Genomic DNA, 25,080 nt, shown 5'->3' with positions numbered 1-25,080 from the left:
TGGGTGAAGTGGCCCCTTCGACCACATTGCTCCCGATTTCTCAAGTTCTTCCTGCCTTTGAAAATCTCACCTCATCTGTCGGTGTTCCCATCTTCAACCCCTATCATAACTCTCTCCCGGGTAACACTTAAAATGTTTAGTTTAGAGGTTTGAAACAGTGACCATGAAAAATAATCAACACTGCTGAGCCAGGCATGGTGGCAGACACCTTTAATCCCAGCACTTGGGAGGCAGAGGCAGGGGGATCTCTGTGAGTTGGAGGCCAGCCTGGTCTACAGTGAGTTTCAGGACAGCCAGGGCTGCACAATGTGGCTGTTCAAAAATATTTGGCATATGTCGCCTGTATATTTCCTGTCTGGGGAAAAAAAAGGCATTTCTACTTCTGCATTTATTTAATGAATGTTTATAGTGCACCTATCAACTGATACAATTCCAAGACAGATAAGATACAGCAATTCCCTGGGAAGTATAGCCTGCCGAACCCAGGAGAAGGACACTGTCACAAGTACAGCGGAGAAGAAAACCCTTAGATCTTTGGCACTGTGTGCTTAGAGGAAATAAGATGATAGTCTCACAAGTATTCAGATAGAAACAGCACCAACCGTGAAAATCACGACTGCTAAATCCCAAATGATTTCACTGACTTCTGTCAGATACTTCAGAGCCTATGCACTGACTGAAGGATCAAATCTGAGTCTGTGCATTTGGCCCAGGTCAGACAGAGACATTCACAACTGCGCCATAACCCGGGCTCATGTTTCCTAAGTGCATATTTATAAGAATGGGCCTCTTAACCTCTGGCTTAATCAACACCAAATAGTGCTGCTGTAGCTTTTTGTCTTAAACTAACATCTCCTTTAATAATGGTGTTGTAGCCAGGTGGTGGTGGCGCACACCTTTATTCCCAGCACTGGGGAGGCAGAGGCAGGTGGATCTCTGTGAGTTTGAGGCCAGCCTGGGCTACAGAGTGAGTTCCAGGAAAGGTGCAAAGGTGCAAAGCTACACAGAGAAACCCTGTCTCGAAAAACCAAAAAAAAAAAAAAAAAAAAAAGAATGAGGTTGAATTTGCTTCAGCTATTTTGGGGAGTGCCCTGGAACAGTCTTTACTTTTGCTCCAACTGGAAAGATTATTGTTAACCATCTCCAAAAATCATGCTATAAAATTACTAGTTCTTGCCAAATATGGCGGAATTTCAGAGAAAAAAAATGTGGTCCCATCTTTATAACTTCTAAAGCATTAGTTCTGTTTGATAAATCATGCCGATACTGAGACATGCTCTTGGAGGCGGTGTTCTTTAGAGGTTGTAAGTGTGGCTTATTCCATCTCCGAATGGCCTCCCCTCGGACTGAAGGTTGGTTGGCTGAGTCACACATGGGGTTTACCGTGGTCCTGCCATCTCTTTAAACCTCAGGTTAATGCTGCTGCTAAAAGAGGAATGAAGTTTGTTGGGTTCGTGTCACAGTATCACTTGCCGTCCAAACACTGCAACGGAACCAGTCACGACGGAGATGCAGAATCGGGACTACACAGGAGACACGGTTCTCAGGACAGCCACAGAAGCTGGAGTGAAGGAGACGTCAGTGGACAGTTGTCTGACAGCAGAACGGAGGAGGAACCTCAGCGCGAAAGTGGACGGAAGACAGAAGAAAACAGCAGCCCCAGCTATTCGAAACCAGAGCGGGGAGGAGGTAATGGCATGGATAGAAAGAGAATGTACTCTATGTTCCCCAAACTCTGCCTCTATTTTAAAGAAATAGAAGTCAACTTTAATTTCTGCAGGTTATGCGGACAGTGAACTAATCTAATTTTTGTGGGGTTGTTTTTAAGTCATCATAGCCAGGAATAAGGCAGGGTAATATTTCAAATGTCAGTTCTACTGACCCTGCAAGCCAGTCACATAATGCAGTCACCTAGCCCTCTTCTAAAAGGAAAGGTTTACCTGTGTGCGCCTTTAATCCCAGCACTCGGGAGGCAGAGGCAGGCGGATCTCTGTGAGTTCGAGGCCAGCTTGGTCTACAGATAGAAACAGCCAAGCTACACATAGAAACCTTGTCTTGAAAAACCAAAAAACCAACCAAACAAAAAAGAGACTTGACTGAGAAAGTAGCTTGGTTTACAACTGTCTGGTAAAGAGTGTGTGAGAATCTCAGTGCAGGCCTTTCCCACCTCACGCATGCTCTTCACCTCTGAAATTGATGGACTTGCTTTGATCATCCCTAGAATAAGACAATGGAATGTCATGGTGACTCAGTTATTATAACAATAGTGCCCACAGCCAGAAATAACTGTAGACAATAGTTTTGTTCTTCTCTGCCAAGTCTCAAGTTTTCCCAAGAAACTGAGAGTATTTTTCTCCTTTATTTTTTAACTGTGCAAAGTTTCCTGACATCTTTGCAGGAATGTTTTTTTAAAAGCAACATCAAAGAAAATTAAAGACTCTGTAAACTGGAGTAAACATGGCCTCTGGAGACAAATGCCTGAATTTCTTTCTCGAAAGGGACAATTGCAGAGCCCCCCTCAAGGGGTTGGAAACAGCCCAGTGCCTGGCCCAGCAGAAGCTGTAACAGGCTCACAGCGGCTCCAAACCTTGATCAGCACTGGCCCTGGAGGGCGCAGTGGAGTCCAGGCCTTCGGGGTCCGCACTCAGCATCCTGTGTGTAGCAGAGATCCATTTGAGCACAATCTTCTAGAGAAAGAACCAGGAGATTAAAATATGGAACAGTATACTGTTAAAGTTGTGTTGGTTTTGGGGTTTTATTGTTGTTGTTGGGTTTGTTTGGTTTTGTTTTGTTTTGTTTTTTCCTTTGAGCTCAGGACCAAACCCAAGACCTTGCACTTGCTAGGCAAGGAGGTCTCTCCCCTGAGCTAAATCTTCAACCCTTGTTTAAGCATTTTTTAAATAGTAAAGTAAATGGTAAATAACTGTATATTTAAAAACTAAAAGCTTTCTTGAGAACAATAAATACCAAATGCATTCTAGCGGTTATTTTCAGAGAGCGAAATTGGTAACTGTATGCTGCTAGGTGCACACCATGTAGTAGCGGAATTGGTAACTGTATGCTGCTAGGTGCACACCATGTAGTAGCGGAATTGGTAACTGTATGCGGCTAGGTGCACACCATGTAGTAGCGGAATTGGTAACTGTATGCGGCTAGGTGCACACCATGTAGTAGTGGAATTGGTAACTGTATGCTGCTAGGTGCACACCATGTAGTAGCGGAATTGGTAACTGTATGCGGCTAGGTGCACACCATGTAGTAGCGGAATTGGTAACTGTATGCTGCTAGGTGCACACCATGTAGTAGCCCCCTTTGTGTCCTTTGTCTTATCTCTGTAAAGAAATAATTCAAAGCTAATGTGGCATATGTTAACATTTGATTAAACTGAGTTGGGGGTCGGGAGGGCATAAAGGTAGCTCAGTCAGTACAGCACTTGTCCCACAAACATTGAGTCTTGAGTTTGATGCCCAGTCCCCCCCAGAAAAGGCAGATGTGAAGGGCATGCTTGTAACCCAGTGCTAGACAGGTAGACAAGATGGCCAGATCATGAGCTCTGGATTCAGTTAGAGACCTTAACTCAAAACCTGAGATAAAGAAGGGCTGGGAGCCGGGCGGTGGTGGCGCACGCCTTTAATCCCAGCACTCGGGAGGCAGAGCCAGGCGGATCTCTGTGAGTTCGAGGCCAGCCTGGGCTACCAAGTGAGTTCCAGGAAAGGCGCAAAGCTACACAGAGAAACCCTGTCTCGAAAAACCAAAAAAAAAAAAAAAAAAAAAAAAAAAAAAAAAAAAAAAAAAAAAGAAGGGCTGGGAAAGACACCCAGCATCAACCTCTGATCTCTCTATATGTACGCACACACCCATGTTACATGCATTCACCCAAACACAGGCACACAACACAAACATGTACACAGATATACACACATAAATTTTTTAATTGAGTGGTGGGTAGTTTTATTATTTTCTATATTTATTTGTATGTTTGTAATGTCTCGTGAAGAACAAATTGATTAAGAATTTTGACTGGTAAGATTATGACTGTCCTCCCCCTCCCTTTTCCTGAATGCCTATGCCCAGATCACAAGCTGTACATGGTCTTCAATGCTTTTGACGAGGATTCAGCCTGCTGGACCTACCAGGAAGGTGTCCTGTCCATGAAAGTGACAAGGAAAGGAGCTGTCATCAACACCCTTGAGGCCAACTGGCTAGAATTAACTACGTTTTATTATAAGCAAGGCTTGTCTTTAGTTGACTCTTTTGTATGCTGGGAGACACCCAAAGGTGAGTTTTACATTTATATGTAAATAATCTGCATGTGTGTCAAAACTTCTGAAAGTATTTTTGCCTTTCAAGTTTTGTGGCCATAAGGATGGGTATAACTCTTTAAAAAAAAAAAAAAAAAAACAACGTATCTGAGTCATTGCACAGCTCTGTAGCTTTAATTTAAAAGTGTTGGCCAGTGAGATGATGCAGCCAAACCCAACAACCTGAGTACAATCCCCAGGACCCCAGGTAGAAGTAGACCCGAACTTCCCAAGCTGAGCTCTAACCTCCACATGGATGCAGAGGCGTGCACATGGCACATGTGTGCCCACACACACAGCAAACATACATAGAGATAAATGAAGTATAAATCCTTAACTGGTGTAGAACTGTAATGTAACGTTTGCTATTGTGTAGGAACCCTCAGGAGCAGACACACCATGGGGGGATTGGCCAGTAGAAATTTCCAAGAACAGTGCACTTCACAGCCCAGCAGGAAGCTCAGGGTAGCATCCCATAGTTAATATCTACATTTGATATATTATCCCAATTTGTGGCAGTAGGTACAGTGTATATAGAGAGTGTGTTTCTGGCCCTTTCTATGATTTGTGCAGAAAAGAAATCAGAGGTATGGACCCATTCTCTGTTTGTCTCTCTCTAATCTTTGTTATTGAGTTACAATGTAGTACAAAACCAGTCTTATCTATCACAAAAACAAACAGAAGACTTCCCCAAAAATGAATTTAAGAGAGAACTGTGTTCAAAGAAACAAAGAAAGAGTGGGCAGATGGAAGAGAATGCATCGGGAAGGTGGGGGTTGGGATTACTACAGGACTTGAAGCTCCATGAGGTTGGAGCCAAGAGTGAAGGAGACATCAGACACAATGTCGTGAGACCACCCTGGAGCTCACTTTGTAGACCAGACTGGCTTCGAACTCACAGAGATCCGCCTGCCTCTGCCCCACCCACCCCCCAAGTGCTGGAATTAAAGGCCGCGCCACAGCTACCCGGCTGAGACCACCCTGTTCTTTTTTTTTTTTTTTTTTTTTTTTTTGGTTTTTCGAGACAGGGTTTCTCTGTGTAGCTTTGCGCCTTTTCTGGAACTCACTTGGTAGTCCAGGCTGGCCTCGAACTCACAGAGATCCGCCTGGCTCTGCCTCCCGAGTGCTGGGATTAAAGGCGTGCGCCACCACCGCCCGGCGAGACCACCCTGTTCTTAAAGCAGCTTTCTAACACCTCCCTTGATATGACAGATGGCTGGGTGGAGCGTACTGGGTCCAGGAGTCACATTCCAGAAGATATCCTTTTACCTGGAGCCAAGCCCAAGGCGTGCCTCAAACACCGCTTTTTCTTGCAGAGATGACTGGCACACAGCAGGTGCTCAGCAAACACTCAGTGCTTTCCGGTTACTGGAAACTTCTTCCACTTTGGTCTTGTTTGGAAATAGCAAGGTTTAATGAGAAGGAAGAGGCCTTTAGAGTCTGATGGAGCAGGGTTTAAGTGCTGCTTGTACTTACTAGCTCTGTGATTTGGGGAAATCGGGTGGGCTGGCAGAAGCTGCTTCCTAAAAGGGTATGAAACTCACTCTTGGCCGCCGTGAGAACCGTGCAGGTCAGATGCCAGCACCGTGGCTACAGCGCGGTTCATTTTCTGGTGTGTCTTCCGTCCTGGCACATGTCACGTCACGTCACGTCACATGCAGCGTCCGACGTTCCGTGCGGACCATCATCTGTTTGGAGACTGGTTTTGGGTTCCCCTTGCCTCTCTCCCTCTCTTCCCCTTCTCCCTCTCCTCTTTGCAGGAGTGTCTAAGTTGGAGACTTAACACATTTTGGTTAGCGACAAACGGCCTAAGGAGAAGCGGAACTGCTCTTTTGTCTCTCTCAGGCATTCCTGCCTTGGGCTGGAATAAAATGAGCTGCAGCAGTTGCTCAGCAGACGCCACGTGCGGGCGGCGTTAGTTCTCAGAGCCCCAGGGAGGTCCCCCTCCTTCCGCAGCTCTGGAATGTCCCTTCAGACACGGATTCACACAACCTTTGTGGAACCTCTACTCATCCACCTCAGTCTTTGGGGTCTGGACACCGGTGTGTCGCTAAGACTTTCCCAGGACTGACCAGTGTCTGTCATGGTAAGAAGTCAGTGGGAAGAAGCGGGACTGAATTGGGCTCTCTGTTCTGAATGTGTGATGCCTGGCATCCCAAGCACACAGGGAAACAATGAGTATTTCCTGTGTCTTGCTTTTTTCCTCATCCCAAACACTGTCAGAAATCAGTTCACTATAGAGAGCATAGGACTAGGAATCCAGACACTGCCCAGAAACTTAGGAGCTCCCAAATCACACTGGAGAAAATGCTCCAGAAACAAAGGGGAGGCGACATACTGAAAAGTTACCCACCTTAGCAGGGTGTGACAGTACAGTCTGTGGGATTCCTCTACAGGGTCCTTCCACATGATCTCAGCCTTCTCTGTTTGGAACATTCTCCTGGGGATGCACACACACACACACACACACACACACACACACACACACACACACACAATTTCAAAAGTAAGAAAAATATTCAGAGTACACCCAACAGAATGTTGTGACAAGAGAATCAGGAAAGAATCCACAAGGGACCAGCAAGATGGCTCAAAGGTAAAGGGGAAGCCCGGCCACCTGAGTTCAGCTATCCAGGACCCACATGACAGAGAACTGACTCCTACCAGCTGCCCCTCTGATCTGCACACACCTGCCGTAGCATGCACCCACTCACACATGTGTACACACACCAACACAAACACACAAGCAGGAAGGTGATAACCGCAGCACAACTAGGGAGCTATAGGATGCAGGCAGGTGGGAGCCAGGGTAGATGATCCGGGACAAAGAGCCCAGAGCAATCAAGGAGAACCTGAGAGGTCTGTGTGTCTGGAGCAGGGTATGTAGGGAAAGCTGGCTCTAGCCGAGGTGGGCGAGGTGGGCAGGAGCCATCCAGGCAGAGTCCTGTACATTTAGAAAGCAGTGGCAAAGCTGGCGTGTGTGTCTGACTTTTTCTCTGCCATCATCATCCTAAACTGTGCGTGGAATAACTCGTTTCATCCACACGAGTAATCCTGTGAGAACCCGAGGCGTACAGCCACTAAATCACGTGCCCGCATTGGCACAACGAAGAAGCAGTGTGGCCAACGAGGTGGAGTGTGTGTGCTCGTGTTTTAATTAGTTAATTAATTCTGTGAGTGTGAGGGGTGTGCTTGCCACTGTGCCCCTGTGGAGGTCAAAGGACAGCTTACAGGGATAACAGTTTTCTCCTTCTACGATATGAGTTTTAGGGACTCATATCCTGACGTTCACCAGCGACGCCTTTGTCAATCTCCCAAACCAGAGTGAGTGATCTTCACCAGCATGCAGGATATTTATTTCAATTCATTAGTTGAAAAATTTTAAAAGGACTTCATGATCCGACCTGCAATTTATGTGCATTGGTGTTTGACCTGCATGTCTGTGTGAGGGGTGTCGGGTCCACTGGAACTGGAGTTACAGACAGCTGTGAGTTGCCATGTGGGTGCTGAGAATTGAACCCGGGTCCTCTGGAAGAGCAGCCAGTGCTCTTAACCTCCGAGCCATCTCTCCAGCCCCTGATCCACAATTTAAAAGGACTTCTCTGGCCTTGTGTTGGGACATGGACCACAAAAGGCAGGAGTAGAGAGGCTGGTGTCTTTCTTACTTACCTTTCTGTCACCATGACAGAACACAATGACTGAGACAATCCGTGAATTTTTTTTTTAATTTGGGGCTCACAGTTGCAGGGGTTAGAGGCTGTGACCATCATGGCAGACAGCTAGGCAGCAGGCAGGCATGGCACTGGATCAGTAGCTGAGAGCTTACATCCTTATCCTCAAGTAGGAGGCAGAAAGAGAGCACTACCTGGGAATGCTGTCAATGCCCACCCCCAGTGATACACCCCCTCCAACAAAGCCACACCCCCCTCATCCTTCCCAAACAGTTCTACCAACTGGAGACCAAGTATTCAAATAGATGAATCTTTGGAGGCCATTTTCATTCAAACTCCACAGCTGATGTCTCTAGCAGTCTCTAAAGAGACTCATTTTGATAAGACATACATGATAGAGACACAGACTAGCAATGACCATGCACACCTGCCCTCCACTTCACAAATGGTCCTGGGTCTGCCTTTGGACAGCTAAATAAGAAATAGGACATGTAGACCAAAAATTCCAGAAGTGGAGTGTTGGTGTTCCTCACGTTTACATTAATATCGTTGTCATGTCTAGCTGAAAGGAATATGTGAGATCACATGTCCAGACAGGTAACCCATTCTCAAGGGATCCTTCAACCTCACGCTTTTTGATCCACACATAAGTACCCTTAGGACCTTCCCTCCTGTGCCAGGGAGTATAGCGTTCACAAGGGCACATGTTCACAGGATAAATCTTCCTGGAACTTTAAGAAAGGGGGAAAGATAAAATCAAGTTGGTTTTATTTTTAAGGAAAGGGAGGGGTGGACAAACATGTTATTTTTTAGATACAATGAATGTATTTGTTTCTGTTTTGCGGTGCTGGAGTCAAATCCGGGACCTCACCAATGAGCGGCAAGCACTCTATAACTAAGCTAGTTCCCAGCCTTTTGGGGTTCCTTCAGGGGAGGTTATGTTTCACTCTGAGAAAGGGTATCATCAAGGCACCCAGGCTGGCCTCAAATTCACAATCCTCCTGCCTCAGCCTCCCAAGTAACTGAGATTATAAGTGTGTACCACCCGTAACCAGTCAAGATGAATATATTTAATTTAAGAGACTTTTTTGATGAGGATTGTTGTTTGTTTTTGAGACAGGGTCTCATTGTGCAGCCCTAGCTAGCCTGGGGCTCACTATGTTGACTAGACCGGCCTGGAATTCACAGAGCTCCACCCGCCTCTGCCTCCCCAGTGCTGGGATTAAATTGGTGTGCCACCACACCCAGATAAGATGAATATATTTCAAAGGAATGCAAAAATTGCATTTAAGACAGAACATTGACTTTAAAGAAGCTGAGACTCACTTCCATCCCTACCCAGAAGTAGGACACAAATGCATTTGGCTGGTGTTGGTTGGTATTCAGCAGAAGGAGGAAGACAGACAGACAGACAGACAGACACACACACACACACACACACACACACACACACACACGCACGCGCACACACACAAAGTGAGTGAGAGAGAGAGAGAGAGAGAGAGAGAGAGAGAGAGAGAGAGAGAGAGAGAGAGCGCTGAGGGGCAGTTCTGCAGGCAGAACAAAGATGAGAAAGCTGTTCGCAGTGATCCCTCCTTCCGTTCCCTGGAAGCTGAGTCCTTCCCCACAGCGCCTTCCCAGACACTCACCCTCGCTGCCCCCTCTGTTGGGAGAATGCTTCAAAAACTGAGAACTCCCTCCCAGAACTGAGACTGGGCATCGATGGCCCCAGCTAGTGTGAGCACTGAGAGAGCCAGCTAGGGATTCTAAAGCAAGGACTTCGGATTTAACTGAAGTCCATCGTACAGAGTCAAATGCGTCTGTCCGATGGATGTGTGACTAAAGAGAATATACAGATGCAAGATCCAAACATTCATAGGATTCCAGAAGGCTTCCCATGACCCTTCCCAGGCAAGGTCACATCAACTCAGATAAGCACCCGTCTGTCTCCTCACCACTTGCTCCTGGGATCCTCTTTTGGACTCTACAAAGATAGAATTATTCTACATATTGCACCTCTTTGCCCCACTTGGTTTTTTGAGACAGAGTCTCATTCTGTAGCCCAGACTGGCCTTGAACTCAGCAAAATCCTGCAACCTTAGCCTCACAAATGCTGAGATTACAGGCGTTAGCTCCCGCACACGGCCAGGCTGTATCTATTGTCTGTCTTCCTTTGTACAGCACAGTTTCTCTGAAATTCACTAACAATACTGCATTGCAATGAGCTCAAGTTTTATTTCTGTGTTGTCTGGATTGTACTGCCAAACTTTCTTTTAAACCAGTGGGTTTAGAAGTGGGTCAGTGAGATGGTTGATGAGTAAAACTGTCTGCAGCCATGACTGAGTTCTGGGATCCACAGAGGGAAGAACAGAGTGCTGACTCCCCAAGTTGTCCTGTGAACCCCACAAACACCACGGGCTAGACACACACACACACTACATCACATACACATACACTACACTACACACACACACACACAAGATAGATGATAGATAGATAGACAGATGATAGATAGATAGATAGATAGATAGATAGATAGATAGATAGATAGATAAATGTAATTCTTTTGTTTTTAAAGTTCAGGGCTGAGCGTGGTGGAACACACCTTTAATCTCAGAGGCAGACAAATCTCTGAGTTTGAGGTCAGCCTGGTTTATTCAGCAAGTTCCAGACTACCCTGTCTCAAAAAAAAAAAAAAAAAAAAAAAAAAAACCCACAAAAGTTACAAGTGCCTGTGCTTCCAATATTGAAAGCAGGAAAATTATTTTCACACTGTAAAATCCAAAAGGAAACAGAGGGTACATTGTAACTATAATTACTGCAATATAGAATTATTTCAAAGTCCACATCCCTGTTCTAAAAACAACCTATGAGATCTGTAGCCCTAATTCTCAGCTCTGGCTCTGCCAGTGACTGTGGTCCAACAGCGGGGACCCCAGCCAAAGGAAGTGAAGTGTGTATTGCAAGTAGAAAGCCATTTCAACTGGTCAGTTAAACTTTACTTGTTTCTAGGAACCACCTAAAAACAAACAAACAAAAAAAAAAAAAAAAAAAAAAAAAAACAGGCATTCTCTGTTGCATTCTGCCCTAAATGTAAAGAGTGTTTCAATAAAAGCAAGACAGGCAGGCGTGGTGAAGCACGCCTTTGATCCCAGCACTTGGGAGGCAGAGACAAGCAGATCTCTGAGTTCCAGGCCTTCTTGATCTACAAAACAAGTCCTAGGACAGCCAGAGCTACACACAGAGATCTTGTCACCAAAAAAAAATTAGAAAAAAAAAGCAAGAACCAATTTGCTCTCAAATTTAGTCTCTTAATAAATATTAAACTAAAAATGACATTAAAATTAGTTTTGTCTTTATCTTTAAGCTTAATCATATGAAAACCTTGCCTTTGCCAGCCTTTATTATTCAGAAAACTATCAAACAGGAATTTGTTGTAAGACGAATCCTGTTTAATTGAGGTGGTGACAATAAAATAGACTGTGCTGATAAACTAGAAAATACGTTCCTTATTAAGATACAAACATAAGGTACAGATTACACTTGGATCATAGTAATCAGTGTATTCACCATTCACCCAAGGGGGACTGACTATGAGTACATCATGATGTGAGTTAATTGGAATATCTATTTTAAAATGACAATATTTATTAAAGCTTCTGATGTATGACCACATATTTATAGGCAAAGATAAATTTCTTCATTTTAATTCATTATGATATAATTACAATATATACATATTATAACTGTAACAAAAAAAGATCTGTTTTCTATGACAAACAGGGAAATCTGATGTGACATGCGCTATAAACCCACAATGTTTACCCAGCACATGACCATGAGAAAAAAAATGTCTTCTATTGCAAAATAGGAGACAAAAGAATTTCCATTAAATCCTTTACTTTAGGCCAGATGGTTAATGTCAACTATTCAAGAAAAAAAATCAGAGAGGCCTTCTCTTAAAACTTCCTTCCGGGCAGGAATTCTTGGACAATGACTTCTGTTACAGTCTTCCTGTCGCTGTTGTGGGGGACTTGGGATTTTTTTTTAGTGCACTGAGGTAAAGAATTGTGTTTATGATTCTGTATATGTGATACATGTGTGCACTTGTCCAAGCCTGTGCATGTGGAGGTCAACATCCCATTATCTTTCTCTATCACTCTTTACCCACCCTGTATTGGGGAGCAGGGTCTCTCACTGAACCTGGAGCTTGTCATTTTGTCCAGGCCAGAGGTCAGCACACCCTGGGTCTGCCCGTCCCTGCCTCCCCAGAGCCGGCTTTTATGTGATGCTGGGGACCAGGTCCCTCCCTATGCCTGCACATCAAGCATTTTAACCACTGAGCCTTCCTAGCCCTGTGGTGATCATTCTTAAAGCTGATTTTAATATTATACCTGTAACTTCAAGAATTAACATTTTTTCATGCTTCCATTGGTGGTATAATACAGACCAGAAACAAAAGTTTGGTTTGAAGGTGAAGGTCGTTTCCATATGCTTCTGGGATTGACATTCCATCCGTGCTCATAGTATTTAATCTTGTTTCGGCTATGGTAGTTTCATGTATATGTTTGACTTCATTTCGGTGAAATCCAAAACTGTCTTTACCTATGGGGAAAAGGAAATCTTAAACAAAAGGACTCAACAAAAAATAAATTTTGTTTTGTTTAAGTGGGTTTTCTCGTAAAGCTTCTTTTTTATTTATGTGTATGTGTATGTGTCTGTGTGTGTGCACGCATGTGCTCTCATGTCCTCATATGTGCAAGTGCCCATGGAGTCCAGAAGAGAGTAGGGGATCCCCTGGAGCTGAAGCTATAGATGATTGTGAGCCACTCAGTGGGGTGCTGGGAACTGAACTCCATCCTCTGGAAGAGCCACAGGCACACTTAACCGCTAAGTCACCTCTCCAGCACATTGTGATGTTGTAAACAGCATCTCACATAGCCCAGGCTGGCCTCAAACTTGTTATGTAGCTGAGGATGACCTTAAACTCCTTATCCTCCTACCTCTGCTCACCAGTCCTGGGATTACATGTCTGAGCCACCTCACCCAGCCTCAGCTACCGTGTGAGGCTCGGATGGACCCTGCCCTGGTGCTGCACACACATGAGGAAATAGCTTCCAATCAACCAGCTCTTCTCCCAGCTCACGACAGTTGTCACCCTAAGGATCTTGGTGATGCTTAGAAACCAGTGTCATTTACTTATGACTCTTCTGAATTGTGTCCTTTCCCTGACAGGGGACCATTTGCCTAAATCTCTGGAAGGATTTTTTATCTATGAAGAAGAAGGTTCTGGAGTTCCAGGTTCTAGCAGGAAAGGAAACGACGCCATTGTGGTGGAGCAGTGGACCGTCATTGAGGTGAGCTGCAGTTTCAGAGAACTGCTTTCCTTCTGTGTTTGATTTTACATCCTAAAGATCAGCATTGCCTGGAACACACAGTGTCCCTCAACCCAGATAGTCCAATGTCATCAAAAAAGAATGGACAAAATTCTCCCATACGCTTTACCCGTGTTTTCAAGCATTTCAGTAAAATAACAACAACAACAAAAAAATTGTCCACACCAAAATAAAAGTGGGGCCCCCAAAATCTGAGATGCTAACAACCCCTGAGGCTGAAATCCTTGCTACAAAAATGCCTTGATGATTGGAAATAATAATTCAGTCACAGCTAGTCTTTAACCTCACAGCAATCAACATGATGCACGGTTTTTAACCTTATGAATTGGTTTCTGAAATAAAAACATCCACAGGTTTTCTCACACATGCCAAGCCAGACATGTGCACCCAGCACTGTCCTTTATAATCAGAGATGGCATTGTTGCTGGGGTTGTGCGTTTATGAATTCAGATGTCACGGACCACTGCCCTTGAGGTGGCCAGATACCTTCAGGTCTATCTACTGCGTGTATGAGGCCCTCACGGACAGGGTCTTTCAAGGAAATGCTTTGACTTTCTGGCCTTACAAAGGCCACAGAGGACAGAACTCGTTTGCATGGAAATTGGAAACCCTACTGAAGGGGTTGTGGAAAGGTATGGGTGATAAGTAAAGCTGCAAGTGAGAACCAGTTCCAGTGAGGCAAGAACAGAGACCACACATCCAGGCCCGGTCAGCTTCCCTGCCCTCTCCTGAGACCCCAAGTCCAGGTCCAGTCAGCTTCCCTGCCCTCTCTCATCCTCAAATCCCAGTCCCTAGACTACTATTGCTGAACTTACTTTGTAAGCTTCGTGGAACTGATGCCCTAAGGTGCTTTTTAAAAAATCGCAGTTTCCCAAGCTCCCCACATTAGAATCTGAGAACCATGGCTTTCCCAGGCACAAAGAATGACTGAATAGCCACTGTCCAGCTGCAAGAAGGCGGCAGTTGCAGATGAAGCCCTGGAGGCTGCAGCCCCGGGACACTGTACCACTGGACGGAGAACCACTGCATCTCCCATCCCCCCTCACCCTAGCTCCTGTGTGGCCTGCTCTCTTTGCCATTAGACTGGCAGCTCTCGTGCTTGCTTATTCACACAGGGCTGCGAAATCAAAACGGACTATGGCCCTCTGCTGCACACTCTGGCTGAATTCGGGTGGCTCCTGACCAGCGTGCTACCCACACCGATACTGAAACACGACAGGTAATGCCCACCTATCCTCGCTCACACATTTCATCCTAAAATCCATTCAGCTGTGGCGTAAACAGCCAAGGCTTGTGGAAAGCCTGTGAGAAACACTTCTGGGAGGTCAGCAGACCCAGTCCCTTCGTGACACAGATGTGTACACGGCTGATCTCTTCTCTCTGTGCAGAACCGTCCCCACCACCAGCCAGGCTTCCGGCTGATGGGCTGGGCAGGCAGGAAGAGGAGCTTAGCTGCCTTGCTGTTCCACCAGCCCCAGTGTGGCCGGTTAGCTGTCCCCTGCACCCGTGATTTTGCTTGAATGCCTACATTTTTTTGTTTTGGTTTGGGTTTTTTTGGTTTTCCGAGACAGGGTTTCTCTGTGTAGCTTTGCGCCTTTTCTGGAACTTACTTGGTAGCCCAGGCTGGCCTCGAACTCACAGAGATCCGCCTGGCTCTGCCTCCCGAGTGCTGGGATTAAAGGTGTGCGCCACCACTGCCCGGCCAAATGCCTACATTGAAACCAGAATGCCAGTAGCTCCCAAGTGAGCACTTCCCTTCTTCCCATCCCGTGCTCACTGGCTTGCTTAGGGAAGGTTTGAGTCGCCATACTTTATCGGTTAATTTTTTTCAAGAGGCCGACTGATTCTTGCGTATAAGATGCTTCCTTCACTGTGTATAAGATGCACTTCCCTCTGCCCTCACTGCTGTCCTGAACATGACTGCCCTGGCTGGCTGGGCCAGTGACTACTTACCTCAGGTGGCACAGTGACCCCGGGGGCCTTGTCATCACGGCTTCATGTTCCAAGTGACCAGCGTGTGTGACTAAGAACAGGTGTGGGGACCCCCTGGTCCCTGGTCTCCCTCATCTCCTCCGGTCCTCCTTTTTCCCCTTAGCAGACTGTGATTGACATGGCTTTAGGAAAAACCACACTTTTTTTCAAGTGGATAGAGGTATCAGGGACATAATGAGACACTCAGGCTTAAAGACCACATGAGGAGTGGGGGAGATAAGCAAACAGCTCATCCGTTTTCCTTCCCTAAGATCTGAAGGAACTGTTCTCACGCTGACTCCCTAAAATATTTCCTAACCTTCTTCACCGGCCACACCTGTCAAATCTCAGTCAGCAGTAGCCCTGTGTCAGTTACCAGGAGAGCCCACAGACACAAAGGCTGCAGGACCACCCAGTAGACAGTCAGCAGCTCAGAGGGCGGGACCCTGGTATGTGCATCAACCCAAGTTCCTCAAATCCGTGGACATTTGAGAGATTCGGGGGCTTCCGAAAGACTAAGGAATTCCTCCGCCCAAGCCACGGGTCTGCAACCGTTGTTCCACAGGCACCTTCTGAACACCCAGTGTGTCTGCAGCCCTCAGCTCAGTGTTTGGTTGATGGCTGATTGACTTTTCTCTTCTTTCTCTCTTTCTTCCTCTCTTTCTTTCTTTCTTGTGTTGTTTATTTGTGTGTTTGTTGTTTGTTTTTAAGATAAGGTTTCTCTGTGTAGCCTTGGCTGTCCAGGAACTCACTCTGTAGACCAGGCTGGCCTTGAACTCACAGAGATCCACCTGCCCGTGCCTCCAGGGTGCTGGGATTAAATGTGTGCGCCATCGCCACGTCTGGCTCTTTTGTCTCTTTCAGATGGTTCCCCTGGTGTCAACTGGATGATACAGTTAGAATTACAGACCTTCCAAAACATGTAAATCCTGACCCTCTCCTCCCCTCTTCCCCTAAGGAAAAGTATAATTATTCCTTCCCATTCATTCCGGGACTCCAGCTGGTCTCACTTCTAAGTATTTCCCACAGCACTCTGAATGAATGGGCCGGACATCTGGCAGCCAGCCCACTTGGGCTGAACCACAGAACATAGGCTCCAGTGGCATTTCCTGTATCCGGTCAGGATCAGTTTCGGAATGACAGGACTGAGCCTAAGGGTGGAACTAAAATATGTTGTGACCCCCAAGTATACCTTGATGTGGGGGTAGGGTGTGAAACATGAAGCCACAGTCAGCCATTTTGTGCCAAACTGCAACCCTGTGCTTTGGAGCAGCTGAATGGTAGTTCTGTAGCAGAGGGAGGGAGAGAGGCACCAAAACTCTATATCAAATCTCTCCTGCACCCCAGATCCTCTAGGCATTATGGAAGCATGGAAGTGTGCCTGACTGCCCCACTCAGGAGGGCTGTTCTTTATATACTGTTAGAATGGCAGGGGGGCTAACTGCTCACTAAATATGCATTATCAAAGAATCTTTTCTGTCATAACTGTTAAGGATTTGGGGGCCTGGAGAAACGGCTCAGTGGTTATGAGTACTGCTACTCTTCCAGAGGAGCCAGGTTTGATTCCTAGCACCCACATCTGTGGCTCCAGTTTCAGAGGATCTGACACCCTCTTCTGGCCTCCGCAGGCACTGCATGCATGTGGTGCATTTCCATACAGACAAAACACCCATATATGTAAAATAAATTTTAGACTTTAATTTGTTATGAGTTTTTTTTTTTTTTTTTTTTTTTTGGTTTTTCGAGACAAGGTTTCTCTGTGTAGCTTTGCGCCTTTCCTGGATCTCGCGCTGTAGACCAGGCTGGCCTCGAACTCACAGAGATCCACCTGGCTCTGCCTCCCGAGTGCTGGGATTAAAGGCGTGCGCCACCACCGCCCGGCTGTTATGAGTTTTTAAGCTAAGTTTTAGAAGTATATTAGAGGATAATCCAAATTTCATAGATTTGGAATGTGCCTAGAAACTTTGGAACAACTTCCCAGTGATTCTAGAATGTATTCAGTTCTTGAGACTATAATAGGGAAAGGGGACTTGGTTGCTTTTATTCAGTTTTTATTTATTTTATGTTTTATAATAAATTGACACTCTCCAGTCATTTTTAAATGAAATTAAGAAAGAAAATGTCAGTCTACCAGTGAGAAGATGCAGCGGATCCATGGTGTCTGGTCCTGAAGTCATGTATATGATGGTCAGTTTACATTTCATGCAGTGTTAACACATAGCCAGGGGATTGCATTCTGGTCAGAGCGGCAAGCTTATGAATTCTGTAATCTAATACAGTCATTCAGCATAAGGTACTGCGGTCCAAGGGTTCCATGGGAGTATTAAAAAGGAGAGAGATGATTATGGATATCAAAAGAAAGCTGGACCCCCAAGTCCTAAGGAGATGAAAGAGCAACCTCGTCATGTAGTGGATCCTTCCCAAGATTCCGCGCTGACCCCGGGCAGAAGCGGGTAGGAAATGTGCTTGAACAGCCGTCGCCCTGTGCGGGAAGGCAAAGTGTAGTGATGTCCGGCCCTTGCCTCCTATATTCATTTGTGACTTGGGTCTGAGAACTCCTTTGTCACCGTGGCAGAAACACCCAAGAGAGCCACCGAGGGAGGGCAGACTAGCTTCGGCTCCTGGCTGTAGACCTTCCGGTCCTCGTCACTGCTCTGGTGTGGTGGGGCAGAGCCGCTCATCTCAGGGACAGTGAGGGGACGAGTGTGCCCCGGGACAAGTCAGCCTTCACCCGCAGGCCAGGCCTTCCTTTCTCCGGCTGTGCCCGCCTCCGGAGAGTCCATTCAGCCATGAAGTCAGTACCTTCAGGATGCAGCCCAGCTCCGGTCCCTCAGGACCACCACCTGGGGACCAAGCTTCAACGTGAGCCTTTTCTGGAGAGACTTCATATCCCAGTCACAACAGATACAACGTGAAGATGAAGTGTGATGTTGTTCACTGGTGATGGGGGTTGTTGAGGAAAACAAGGGCCTGCGCACATTAGGCTAATACATGAGAGTTATTACTTAGGGACCTAGTCCTTTAGCAAGACCGAATTCCTGAGAGGTTGAAATCGGTTGTCCAGGCCTGATAGGTTGGCCTGTCCCAAATCAGAGCGTTCCAGAAGACAGAAGGCCCGACAGTCCACCGTGGACAAGAGTGGTGCCCGGGACTCCAAGGCAACAAGTAATGTCACAAAGATACAAGTTGACATCCAGAGAAAGAAGTGTCACACTCTTCCTTTGGAGGTGTGTGCTCACTCAGAGCCGTTGCCGGTCAGAGTTCCCCTCCTCAGATGCAGTATTTCAACTTCCTCTGCTCTTCTGTTGCTGGCGCTGTCCCTGAGTGGCCCCCACAGGACGTTTCCCCTCATGACGTCACGTAAGCATATGCTCAGTGCTCTGAGGGTCGTTACCGGTTCCTAGGCAGTGTTCCACCACCGAGGTTCAAGGCAGCGGTCCCGTGGAGATGGCATGAGCTGTGACCTACCATCCCTGCTACACCTTTCCGGGGTTTTTACAGCCAGCCTGGAGAAGGGCAGAATGAGGCAGTCCCTTCTTTACTGTCAGGGCGCTATCACGCCAGGAGGCCCGATCCTGTTCCTACTAGAGAAGTCAAGGTGAGAGTTACCAGAAAATTCTTCAAGGAAAATAAACGGTAAAGGACCAGGCTTAAAGGGGAGCTATAGAGACGGCTCAGTGGTTAAGAGAACTTAATGCTCCTAGAGAGGATTTATTTGTTCTTTTGAGACAAGGTGTCCCGTCCGTCCCGTCCCGTCCCCCCCCCCCCACGTGTAGACCATGCTGGGCACTAACTCAGGGTCCTCCTGCCTCAGCCTCCTGGGTCCTGGGGTTACAGAGATGGGCCACCATGCCCAGCTTCTTGGTTTTTTTTCTTTTTGATGTACACATATTAATACCAAAAAGCAAATCAGTATCATATAGGCAAAGGGACCGTGTGACTCAGCATCTAACTACAAAATTACAAGCTACAATTTAATTGTGTAAATTGATTTTGTTTGTTTGATTTTTCTCTTTTTTTCTTTTTTCTTTTTTTTCCGGTTTTTCGAGACAGGGTTTCTCTGTGTAGCTTTGCGCCTTTCCTGGAACTCACCCTATAGCCCAGGCTGGCCTCGAACTCATGGAGATCTGTCTGGCTCTGCCTCCCGAGTGCTGGGATTAAAGGCGTGCGCCACCACCGCCCGGCTGTTCGCTTGATTTTTGAGACAGGATCTCACTATGTAACCTTGGCTGTCCTGGAACTCACTACATTATGTAGCTAGCCCACGTGGATCCCAAATTCCCTGTCTTCTTCCCTCAGCCTCCCAAACGCTGGGATTTACCAGAATGTACCACCACATCCAGCAATGAAACTTTTAGTTTTTCTTATTTTGAGTTTGTTGTTGTTTTGTGTGTGTGTGTGTGTGTGTGTGTTGTTGTTGTTATTGTTGTTGTTTTGTGTCTAGTTGTTTTGTTTGTATATTCATTTGTTTAAGACAAACCCTCGCAGTAGCCCAGGCTGGTGTCAAACTGTGTAGCTGAGGCTGGTTTTGAACCACTGAGCCATCTCTCCAACCTCTTTCATTTATAGTTTTTTTTTTTTTTTTTTTTTTTTTTTTGGTTTTTCGAGACAGGGTTTCTCTGTGTAGCTTTGCGCCTTTCCTGGAACTCACTTGGTAGCCCAGGCTAGCCTCGAACTCACAGAGATCCGCCTGCCTCTGCCTCCCGAGTGCTGGGATTAAAGGCGTGCGCCACCACCGCCCGACTCATTTATAGTTTTAATCATGACTGGGCCACCTGGGTTCTTCGGGCAAGTACCTGTTTGAGTCTTTTGCTCACATTGAAGATTGTTTTTATAAATTATTTAAATATAGTAGGTGTGAGTCCTTTATTAGTTATGTGTTGTAACTTTCACCATGTCCGTAACTTGTCTGTTTACTCCCTATTCTATGGTCTGTCTGTCTGTCTGTCTGTCTGTCTGTCTGTCTATATTCCAGGGTTTCAGGAATACTAAACAAGGGCTGCAGCACCAAATACACCTTCAGTCCCATGATACCCCACAAAAATAATTTCAAAATAAGTGTCCCTGAAGGCATTATCAAGCTGTATTTAGGACTTTTCACTTTGGAGGTCTTATATGTGGTGTTCTGCTTTCAAATATGGACATAAAACATGCTATTTACTTTTGTGCGACTCTGAATTCACTTGAATTTTATTTATTTATTTTTGTTTGTTGTTTGTTTTTAAGACAGGGTCTCTCTGCATAGCCCTGGCTGTCCTGAAATTCACTATACAGACCAGGCTGGCCTTGAACTCACATAGATCTGCCTGCCTCTGCCTCCATCATGCTGGGGTTAAGGCCACCATGCCTTTTAAAGCAAAGCCTCCAGTGACTCATTTTTGATACGGTGTTTAAATGTCAGAGGGCGTGAATTTTCTCCTGTCGCCTCTTCCTGACGTACTAACATCAGGACCTGTAAGTTTCAGCGATCTAATTGCCTTGGGGTGGTGAGGTAGACACTTGCTTTTATTTCCTCATTATTCTCCACTACAATGTACTCTACACGTTATAAACTTAAATCTTAACCAAACCCGATGCTAAATGAGAGCCTGGACTGTTTCAGAATAGCCTAAAGTTACCCACTAATTATAAAGCTTTACAGTCAAAAAGCGTCTCCCTTCTTCAGCCAGAGCCTCACGGGGTCATTCAGCCTTGACCCAAAGAAGTGTTGCGGAGTTGTGGAAAGAGTGAGGAGGAGGAAAAGATAGACTCCTTCATTTCATCCTGTGTTCAGCCTTGTCCCACCCTCTAATGGTCTGGAGAGAACCCATGCTGAAGGACTCACTTCCTGCCTTGACCTGTGCTTCTCATCCAAGCCTGGTTCTCGAGTATTCTCCACCTAGAACATTGTCCAGAAATCTGTCTTCTTCCTCCTATGAACTCTTTTCCTTGAATTTTTTCTCTAAAAGATATTCTTGGTTGATATTCTTTTTTTTATAAAAATTATTTTACACTCCACTCCACATTGTACCAAGTGGATAGAGTGCGTGGAAGTGAACACCTTCCTTCTTTCCTTCCTTCCTTTCTTCCTATTTGTTTCCTGTCATGTGTATGAGTGTTTTACCTGCAAATCCTCCCACAGAGACAAGAAGAGATCAGATCCTCTGGAACTAGACTTACCAACAGCTGTGAGCCACCATGTGGGTGCTGGGAACTGAACTCAGGTCCTCTGCAAGAACAGCCAGTGCTCTTTACCACTGAGCCAGCCCTCAGCTCTCCAGCCCCAGGAGTCACACACTGTGTTTCTTTGAGTAGGTGCACAGAGGGAGACTCTTATCCTTCCCCAGGACTTCAGTAACAGTGGAGAACATCAAGGCCATGAGTCTTGGGTTCTGTGACAGGGCTTGGGTCTGAACCCAGGAACTGTCTGGTTCCCACGTCCTGGTTTTTTCCACTGTACCCTGTAACTCCCAAACACAGACCCAGTCCATTCTATATGTTAACCCCTTCCCAACAGCACCTCACAATTTGTCCCCCATAGTTACATCATACAAAGTGTTCTGTTCTGAAAGGAAACTGGACAATAAGAAGTCTTTTAAAAATAAAATTGTAGGGACTGGAGAGATGGCTCAATGGTTAAGAGCACTGGCTGTTCTTCCAGAGATCCTAGGTTCCATCCTTAGCACCCACACGGCAGCTCACAGCTCTCTTTAACTTCCAGTCTCCTGGAAAAGAGTTGAAAAACACCAATGCACATAAAGTAGAAATAAGCATTTTTTAAATAAATAAATAAAAATGAAAGTGTAGCAATCCTCTCATGACACTTTGGGGGAAGATTTATTTCCCCAGTTTAGTGGCCCCGGCACCGTAGTTTGGTGCTCTGCTAGTGTCTGGTTGCCTGCATGCTGTAGGGCCGCCGAGGCTTCCCACAGAACAGAGAGAGAGCTTGGAATCCATTGCAGCCAATAGTAAGGTTTTGTTGCAGTCCTTTGCATAATAAAAGTTGTCACTGAGTAACTTTAGCGGCAAACCCTCCTCCCCACAAACCCAAGGAGGCTGCAAAGCACATCAGAGGAATACCACCCTGAGTGTCTTTGGTGAGGGCTAATTTGCCATGATGACAGCTAAATAAGGAGACTACTGAGGGCCTGGCTACAAAGAGGCTTCGGAAATGAATGGAACCGCCTGTGGCTGGCCTGTCTCCGTGGAAAACGCATATAAATCCCCCACATGTGGCTCCCAAACTTAGATTCTGATTGGACAGTGCATACCAAGAGACTGAAATCATACTTCCTGACCTAATAATCTCATTCCTGAGAACTTATCTTACGGAAATAATTCATGAGAGGAAGATTATGTGTATTTGTTTATGGTTTAGAACTATCAGGAAACTAATTTTCCAAAGGGAAATAGCACATTCCAGTGCCTTCATTCTTTGAAGATCTTAGACATCCATTAAAAATACCATCACCATACGCAAGGAAATGTAAATATACGGCAGACAGAGACATGCAAAACCTGCAGGTCTGAGAAGCTCGGGAGAGAAAACAAAGAAAGAAAAACTTTGCTAAACTGGTGAGATTATAATCAAAATTAGGTTTGGTTTTTGTAATGACGATGTTAAAGGGTGTTTAGTGTAAATCTTTTATTATTTTATTTATGTGTATGTATATGTCTGTGTGAATGAATGCCACATGTGTGCAAGTACCCACCTTGGAGAGAAGATGTCAGATCCCTATGGGCTGGAGTACAGGGGATTTTTAGCCACCTGGTATGGGTGCTGGGAAATAAACTCAGGTCCTCTGCAAGAGGATCCATGCTTTTTAAAATTTTCTTTGAGAATTATTTGAAGGTGTGTGAGTATTTTCCCTGCATTTATGTGTATTGTGTAAATGCACACCCGCAGAGGCCAGAAGAGGGCATCAGATCCTCTGGAACTGGAGTTAGAAGCAGTTGTAAGCTGCCATGTCTGTTTTGGGAATTGAACCCGGTCCTCGGGGAAAACCAGCCAGTGTTCTCAATGCTCAGCCTTCTCTCCAGCCCCAGCAGTGCCCATTCTAATGGCAGAGTCAACCCTCCAAGTTCTTATTTAATTTGTATATGTCTTATTAATATGTATATGTTTTGCCTGTATGTTTGTGTGTGAACCACGTGCCTGCCTGACGCCCATGGAGACTGAAAGAGACATTGGATCCCCTAGAACTGGAGTTACAGCTGATAGCGAGCCACCATGTGGGTGCTGGGAATCGAACCCAGATCCTCTGGAAGAGCAGCAAGTGCTCTAAACCACTGATCTCTCCAACACTGCCCCCCACCACCCGCTTAATTAATTTTTTAATAGGAGAGTTTTTTCTTTTTGTTTTTCCAATGCAATTTATATAGAATCGTTTTCATAATTATTTGGGGATCAGAGGATTACCCTACAGAAGATATATGTGGGCCATCCTAGTCAAATGTAAATATAGATTTTTACATTATAAATATAGAGAAAATTACTAATTCTATAGAACAAAGTGGGATGACACATGTGTACACGGAAATACACAGAAATCCATTTGTTGGTTTCTTAACTTTATTTTTTTTTTTTTTTTTTTTTTGGTTTTTCGAGACAGGGTTTCTCTGTGTAGCTTTGCGCCTGTCCTGGAACTCACTTGGTAGTCCAGGCTGGCCTCGAACTCACAGAGATCCGCCTGGCTCTGCCTCCCGAGTGCTGGGATTAAAGGCGTGCGCCACCACCGCCCGGCTGGTTTCTTAACTTTAAAAAGTAATTGAAAGTTCTCTAGGATTAAAAGACAATTCCTAATTCACAAACACTAACCTTACTGTTTTAACTTGCAGTGAAGGGAATTTGGCTACAAAGCAGGTCGTATTTCTCCAAAGGCCAGTGGTGTGGAGTTCAGCTGCCCAGACCCCAGAAGTAAGTAAAATTCACCAATTTTGACTTTGTGAATAAGACATGTTAGTAAAGCTCTCTTTATCATTCTAAATACGACTACAGAGTAGGCCGTGCGGACCCAACATGTGAACAGTCTCCTAAAGAAGGACGTTAAAAAAGAAACTGGGGGCTGGAGAGATGGCTCAGAGGTTAAGAGCACTGGCTGTTCTTCCAGAGGTCCTGAGTTCAATTCCCAGCAACCACATGGTGGCTCACAACCATCTATAATGAGATCTGGTGCCCTCTTCTGGCCTGCAGGCTGAACACTCACTGTACACATAATAAATAAATAAATCTTAAAAAAAAAAAAAAAAAAAAAAAAAAAAAAAAAAAAGAAACTGACTGGTTCCCCCAGAACCCATTGTAGAAGGAGAAAACTGACCCCCTAGAACTGCCCTCCGACCCACACACATGCCATTGGCCTGCATGCGCCTGCACTCACACACATATGCACTCACGTACAATAATTAATCAAGTAAAATTTTTGATTGTCCTTAAAAAGCAAGGATATATGCCTGCCTACCCTCCGGCAACACGGCTCAGTTCTGAAGACTATTCAAATGCGCTGTTCCAACAAACAGCCCTTGTCGTGAGGACCATTTTGAGCTGTAGACGATCTGTCTGCCCCTTTCTTCTGCCATAGAATGGCGTGTACTTCGCTTTATAGAGGTTGCAGGTTCTCGGTCTGTGTACACATCCGCTCTCTCCTGCCAGAAAGAAGCTGATGACTGGAGACGACTCTCTCTGACTTGAATCTACAAAAACAACCCTTGATAAAATAATCCTAGGCCTCCGTTATTTTCCCATGTGTGCGGCTTCCCATAAAC

At 45.6% G+C, this 25,080-nt stretch overlaps 1 protein-coding gene across 1 annotated transcript in view; it reads left to right on the top strand.

Annotated features, from left to right (window-relative positions):
- The window catches only part of Rftn2 (raftlin family member 2), a 58,185-nt gene that overhangs the window by 20,632 nt on the left and 12,473 nt on the right, over positions 1-25,080 (top strand). The window contains exons 4-8 of the mRNA XM_052749476.1: positions 1,413-1,689; positions 4,075-4,278; positions 13,208-13,329; positions 14,484-14,587; positions 24,157-24,235. Coding sequence (XP_052605436.1) covers positions 1,413-1,689; positions 4,075-4,278; positions 13,208-13,329; positions 14,484-14,587; positions 24,157-24,235 — 786 coding nt within the window. The remainder of the gene's footprint in view (positions 1-1,412; positions 1,690-4,074; positions 4,279-13,207; positions 13,330-14,483; positions 14,588-24,156; positions 24,236-25,080) is intronic.

The sequence above is a fragment of the Peromyscus californicus genome, unplaced genomic scaffold (assembly GCF_007827085.1).
Source record: "Peromyscus californicus insignis strain IS unplaced genomic scaffold, ASM782708v3 Scaffold_21__1_contigs__length_65335640, whole genome shotgun sequence".
Classification (NCBI taxonomy): Eukaryota; Metazoa; Chordata; class Mammalia; order Rodentia; family Cricetidae; genus Peromyscus; species Peromyscus californicus.
The sequence above is the reverse complement of the archived record's forward strand: the minus strand, read 5'-3'. Positions and strand labels throughout refer to the sequence as shown.